We start from the raw sequence: 6748 nt of genomic DNA on the forward strand, positions 1-6748 counted from the left end.
TATAGACACACATCTCTCTCTCTATGTCAAGACACCCCATGCATCCGTATGAATAGCTTCTCTCTCGTCTACACCTTGTTTTAGTAAAGAACATAAAAGTCTCTAAGCATCCACTCCCCTCCTCCCCTCTCTCTCTCTCTCTATCCAAACACACACCCATACCTATCTATCTTCCCTCTTTCTTCCTTTCCATTTCTCTTTTTTTCTTTCTTTCGTTCTCTTCTTTTCTTTTCTTTCTCTCTCTCCTCTTCATCGTTGTCCTCTCTCCTCTTCATCTTCTTCCTCGCTCCCCCCCTCTTTCTTCCCTCACCCTCCTCTTCTTCTTGCAGGGTTTGTGGGTAGTGGATCTCGAGCACATGCCCGAAGGCTGTGGTACCTGGCCGGCGCTGTGGACGACAGGCATCAATCCGTGGCCTACGAGCGGGGAGATCGACATTTTGGAGGGAGTGAATAACCAGCAGAAAGATCGCATTTCTCTTCATACCTCCGATGGATGTGAAATGTACAACGTTGATGAGACGCTCTTTGCCGGCACATGGGCTTACGACGGGGAAGGCCAGGAAGCTCGCAATTGTTACGTGTATGCCACGCCCTATAATACAGGCTGTTCCATCGAATCCATTGAATCTTTCTTTGGCTCCGCCTTTAATCGAGTCAAGGGAGGGGGGGTTCTTGTCATGGAACTCCAGAGAGACAAACATATCCGTGTGTGGTACTTCAAGCGGAATGAAATCCCCCGAGATCTGATAGAAAAGAATCCTCTACCTGATCGATGGGAGAAAGAGGTAAAACTCCCCGCTGCTTACTTTCCTCTCAAACAGAACTGTCCTGGAAAGAAACACTTCTGGGGACAGAGACTAATCTTTAACGTTACCTTCTGCGGGGGGTGGGCCGGCTCGCACTACTCAGAAAGCGGTGGTTGTCCTGGAGGCAACGGAGAGGCTGCATGCGTTCGATTCGTTAAAGATAATCCAGCAAGCTTTCAGAATGCCTACTGGATGGTCAACTTTGCCGACATCTATGTACCTACACAACAACAGACTTGCTGTAAGAATGGGATGATGATGGGGGGGGGGGAGAGGGGAGGAGAAGGTAGAAAAAGGATTGGGATGATATACGCCTGTAGAGGAAGAGAGATGGAGACGTATATGTATCGAGAAAGATCCATGTATCGCTATGAGTAGAACAAGACACTGCGTGGTTTCACTATTGCTCTGTGAAATGACAGATATGTATCTGCATGTACAAATATAGATCTGGATATGCAAATACTGACCGGTATGTATGTATGTATGCATGAGCTATTTACGCGAAGTAGAGGAGTAGCCGAAGAAGAAGTTATGTAAAGAAGGAGAGAAGAAAAGAAAAAGACGTGGAGAAAAAAATACATAGAGATGTGATGAGGAAAGAGAGGAGTCCTGAAAGGAGGGCGGATGAAGAAGATAAGAAGAGAGTAGTCATGACTACATACCTCTATATGTATATGGACCTCTGTACATACACTTGAATTTATACGTATATATACATGTACTGCTGTGTACATAGACAGGAGATATCATATGAGCTAAGCCACCCTGTGCCAATTAGACTGCATGCATGGTCACATCCTCCAGCCGTCACCTCTTTATCTATCTTTGATTTATCTATCTTTAACGTATCTATCTCATCTATCTATCTATCTGTAGGTAACTGTGTATGTATGTATGTATCTATTTATCTATCTTTAATTCATATCTCCTGCTCCTCTCTTTCTTATGCCTCTCTCCTTATGTCCATTATATGTATACATAGATACATCTGTTTATCTATCTTGGCTGTGTATCTTGTTCATCTCCATGCCTACAGTAGAAGATCTCCCTTATGTTCTTTCTGCTCACCCTAGACTAGACTAGATCTCTACCCAAGACATCCAACGCCATCTTCTTTTCTTTTCTTTTCTTTCTTCTATGGTCACCCCTCGTCAGATGATCCTTCTAACACTACGACTACTACTACTACACGTCGCTCTTCTCCTCCTTCTCCTCCTCACTATACCACCACCACCACAACTAGACCTCCTCCTACAACTACTAGGACAGCTAGCCAACCAGGAGGAGGAGGAGGACAAGGCGGGGGAGGAATCGATGATGCGACGTGGTGGTCTCGATTGTATGCGAGCTTAGCTCGTATCGTAGGCATGTCTTCACCTATATGCCAGGAATACAACGTGGATTACTATGGCTATGATGTGACCTCCCTTGAAGGATTTATCTATAGCGCTGAACAATGTAGAAGTATCTGCGCCAACATAGATGACTGCTTTTACTATTCCTTCGCTCAGTCAAGATCCTCCTGCTATCTTAAAGGAATACAAGCTCTCAGAGGAAGAAAAACGTCTCAGTGGGTAGGTCAACCACCCCTCCCCCCCTCTCTTTCTCTCTCTCTCGTTCTATCAAGGAAATCCAATCCTATTGCAGAGAGATAGAGAAATAGAGAGAGATAGAGATAGGGACACAGAGAGAGAGGCAGGGAGGTAGACAGAGATACACATAGGAGGGAGACGCAGAGAGAGAGAGGTAAATAGACACAGAGAGAGAGATAGATACAAGGGAGCTATGAGAGGTCGACTAAAGTCAGATGAAAGATAGAGAGGTAAAGGGACTGGAGAATGATAGAGAGAAAGTCCAAGGAAAGACTAACGATAGCTAAACATCAACTATATATACATATATATATATATAATAATCGAAAGAAAGATGAAAGAGAAGTAGAAAGAAGAGTTGGCGATGACGACAAAAATTGTCTCTTCTCTTATTCTCTCCCAGAGTAGAGGGCACCTTCCGTAGCTATCATAAAGCCACAGGCAGAGAAAGATCAAAAGTTCATCTCTCGCTTGCCTTCTATCCATCATTAATCTATCTATCTTTAATCTATCTATCTATCTTTAATCGATCTATCTATCTATCTACCATTCATTCACTTTTCACTGCTTCCTTTCTTGGTTCCTTGTCTCGCTCTTTGTATCATCCTAATTTCTTGTATAAGGAATGTGTCTTTATGTGTCTACTTGCAGGGAATAGTATCAGGCCAAAAGAGATGCTAAACAGAGCGAGAGAAGAAGAGAAACAGTAGGAGAGGGGGGGGAGTTGTCTACACTCTGTAATTACTATTAGCTTTTGTCTTCTTTATGGAGATGATAGAGAATAGAGGCACAGAATCGGAAGGCCTAGTAATAGGAAGAAAGATGGATGGATAGAGGAAAGAAAAAGAGGAGAAACAAGACCGGCCTCTTCTCATATAGATATACAGAGAAGAATCTGTCAAACTCTTCTGTACGGTAGAGAAAGAGAGTTGGAAGGAAAGAGAAAAAGCAAGAAATAGAGAGAGATAGACGAAGCGAGAAGGAGAAAAGAAGAGATAGAAAGAAAGAAAGAGAAAGAAAGAAAGATAAAGGAAGTAAAGAGAATGGTCAAGAGAGCGAAGCAGAAAAAGAAAGGCGCAAGAAGGAGGGGGATGACAACATCTCTGTCTCCCTGTCTCTCTCTCGATCACTCCAGAGACAACGTCTTCTTCTCCAGGGCGAAGGAAAGAGAATACGTAAAAGAGAGACAAGAATGAAAGGAAGAAAGGAAGAAAAGAAGGACATAGAAAGGAAAGGACTTTGTGTTTTCTCTTGACGCAAAGAAGATCTGAAAGTGTGGGTAAGAAGGAAGATAGGGAGGCTTCGAAAAGAAGGAAGGACGGCAGGATTGCTTCTTCTGCTGTATCTTTCCCTAAAGATAAGAAGTAAAAGAAGAGAGAGATAGATAGATCAATAGAAATATAGAGAGACACAGTTGAGACATTTCCCTTCCCTTCGCTCAAGTTCCTAATTCCTCTCCACCCTCATATGTATACACCACAATATCCATATATATATATATATACATACACATATATACATACATAGATATATGTATATAGCCCTATACATAGACACACTTATACATGCATAGACATACATAGGCATATACCTATACATTCGTATACATATCTATCCATACATATTTACATATCTCTACTCATGCAGATTCATATAGGTGTATACATAGTTATTGCAGACTTCTTCGGTGCTGTTTATCAGGTGTATGTACAGATAGACGTAGAAGTATCTCCTCCTGTTTAGATGAATAGCTTCCTGTAGTCAGCTATGTAATCCATATGTGAGATATCTTCATAAAGAGGAGGGGCTGCAGACTCTTCTCTTCGTGCTGACGAGAATGCAAAGAGAAAGAAAGAGAAGCGAGAGAATCGAAGAAGAAGCGAAGCGAGGGAGACGAAGAAAAGAATGAGTGAAGAAAGAAGAAGAGACTCAACGTCGCCTAAATGTCTTCTTTTCTTTCCTCTCCCTCTTCTCTTTCCTCTTCTTTTTCTTTGTGTCCGTACTTTCTCCCTCTCTCTCTTCCAAAAGAAAAAGGCTGAGAAGTCTTAAAGAGAGAGAGAGAGAGGAGGGTAACCATAAGAAGAAGAAGAAGCAGGAGGAGGAATGATGGATAGCGGCGGGGGGATGACCTGCCAGATAGAACGACCACACTTTGTGAGGTGTATGTACACTTCATCGTCTGTTATTAGTTCAGTTTCGCTTTTATGTAAGAAGGGAGGTCTATGGTAGTTCTCTATTTTGCACCCCGAGAATAGAGAGGGGGGAAAGTGTTCTTTTATCTTTCGTCTTCTCTCTCAAACGCTTGATGAGTCCGAAAGAGTAGCTTTGCTTGTAGAGGAGGAGGAGGAATGCTGACTCTATGTAAAGAAAGCTCATCGCTTTGTCTATAGAACGAAAGACAGGATCAGCCATCCATGGCCCTGAAAGGAAAATGTACGAAGGAGAAAAAGAAGAAGAGAAAGATAACTTCCTCTCTTCTTCTTTTTCTTCCTGTCTCCTCCTTCGTCTCTCCCCCAGTACGCACGCTGGGTTGGGTCGTTAGATCTTCTCTCTTATCTTCACATTAGAGCTGAGTCTTCTTCCTTTTCGGGCCCTGCTCTCTTGCATCAGCCAAATGTGACTGAAGACCCACACAAACTGAACTGGAAGGAAGAAGTGGAGCACATCCATAGATCTAAACACAGACCAAAGAGATCTCTCTACACATCTCCATCTACTGATCGACCGATCTTTATCTATCTATTTACTTATCTTGAATCTATCTAGCTATCTTCAATCTGTCTATCTTTGATCTATTTATCTATCTATCTACCTATATCGAACACGAGGAGGAAAGAGATGTCCGTACATAGACGTCTAGGGAGCGCATGGGAGAGAGGGGAGGGATGGGTGAGGGACTTCCTTCTTCATTAACGTCTTCTTTTCTTCCTAGACTTCTGAGAAATTGGCTACAAAGTAGAGAACAAGGCGAGTTTGAATTCCCTTTCTACACGTCTTTCTTCTCTTTTCTGCTTTTTCTTCATCTAGTAGAGACAAGTTAGCGGGCCGCCTGTCCGTATAGTCTCTGTTGGTCTCGCTCACATGGGAAGCACATTCTTGTCCCCTCTCTTCTTCTCTTCGCACTCAATTCTTTCCTCTTCTTCTTCACTCCATTATCCGTCTTCTCTCTATTGTATTCTCCCTTCTTCGTTTCTACGCTACCTGTCCTGTCCCATGAAGAAGACGGAGAGGTTCGATGGTCGCCGGTAGTCATAGAGAAACAAGAAGACGTCTTCTTCTTATCCAAGAGAAAGGCCAAAGAAAGAAAAGATGAGACATACCTTTATAGATGTATCTTCTCTCTCTCTCTTTTCTCTTTCCGTTTCTCTTCTCTCTTCTTGATCTCTTTCGGCTGAATGAATGGAGATGCACAACATGTAGACGAGCAGGAAGAGACATAGACGGAGACATGCACACACCTGTAAGTAGGCAGATAGACACCACGAGAGAGAGAGAGAAAGATCAACATATGTCTACACTTTGCTACCTATCGCATGTAGAAGAGAATTTCCAGCTATTAGTAGTAAAATTTTTCACGTAGCGAAGGAGAATGAGCTATCAGTCAGGGGCCGAGTGAGAGGCCCGAGGAGGGAGGGCACACATACAGTGAAAGAGAGGTTCGGCTTATAGACGGTGATGACACCTGCTGAAGACTTTTCTTCGTTCCTTGTTCGAGAGGGAGAAAGAGGAGAGTTAAAAAAGGGGGGAGAGAAGAGCTTCCATCCGTGAAGGAGTCTTCGCATCCATTGGATTCTCAAGAAAAAAGAAGAAAAGACAGAGAAGAAGAGAAAATTTCTTTTCTTCACCTCTTCTTATCCTGCTTCTCTTCCTTCCCTTCGCCTCTCACACTCTTCAAGTTTCTTTCTTCTTTTCTTTCTCTTTCTCTCTCTCTCGCCGTCGTCTTTTCGTTCTATCTCTCATCTTCCTATTTCTTTTCTTCAGTTCTACCAGCCGTTGCCTTCTTCGTTTTTGTTTCTTCCTCTTTCTTTCTCTTTCTGCCTTTTCTCATCGTGAGCTCCTCATCTCTTCGATCTCTCTCAAGGAAAGAGAGAGGAAAAATCTCCCCCCAACACATCCCCATCCGCTATTCACTCCTTCGTCTTCTTCCTTCCTTATCGATCGGTTGCTGACCGCGCTCTCCTCCTTTCTTCTCTCCTTCTTTTGTTTCTTTCCGTCAGCTCTTCTTCCGCTAGATAAGACGACAGTCGTCTCTTTCCCTCTCGTTTCCATCTCCTCCCCCTTCTCTCTCTTTCTTTCTATCATCTCCTTCTTCCTCTTCTCCGAGTTTTCTTCTCTTCGGATTTTCTT

The 6748-nt window shown here is 43.1% G+C and overlaps 3 protein-coding genes across 3 annotated transcripts in view; 2 read left to right on the top strand and 1 right to left on the bottom strand.

Moving 5' to 3' along the window:
• CSUI_006778 (beta-glucanase) overlaps positions 1-4959 on the top strand; it is a 9149-nt gene extending 4190 nt beyond the window's left edge. Inside the window, exons 3-5 of the mRNA XM_068066931.1 lie at positions 330-1047; positions 1965-2383; positions 3053-4959. Of these exons, the coding sequence (XP_067921090.1) occupies positions 330-1047; positions 1965-2383; positions 3053-3082 (1167 nt within the window). The 3' untranslated portion in view covers positions 3083-4959. The remainder of the gene's footprint in view (positions 1-329; positions 1048-1964; positions 2384-3052) is intronic.
• Positions 3053-6107, bottom strand: CSUI_006779 (uncharacterized protein). The gene has a single exon (XM_068066932.1). It carries the CDS (start codon positions 5652-5654, stop codon positions 5439-5441), a length of 216 nt encoding a protein of 71 aa, XP_067921091.1. The 5' UTR covers positions 5655-6107; the 3' UTR covers positions 3053-5438.
• A 63-nt stretch (positions 6108-6170) lies between these two features.
• Positions 6171-6733, top strand: CSUI_006780 (uncharacterized protein; the record flags this gene model as incomplete). Its single annotated transcript, XM_068066933.1, has 1 exon — positions 6171-6733. A coding segment is annotated over one exon (561 nt), but the record flags the coding sequence as incomplete, so codon positions are not given.
• Between the last annotated feature and the right edge of the window lie 15 nt (positions 6734-6748).

This window comes from Cystoisospora suis (genome assembly GCF_002600585.1).
Source record: "Cystoisospora suis strain Wien I chromosome Unknown contig_3482, whole genome shotgun sequence".
Classification (NCBI taxonomy): domain Eukaryota; phylum Apicomplexa; class Conoidasida; order Eucoccidiorida; family Sarcocystidae; genus Cystoisospora; species Cystoisospora suis.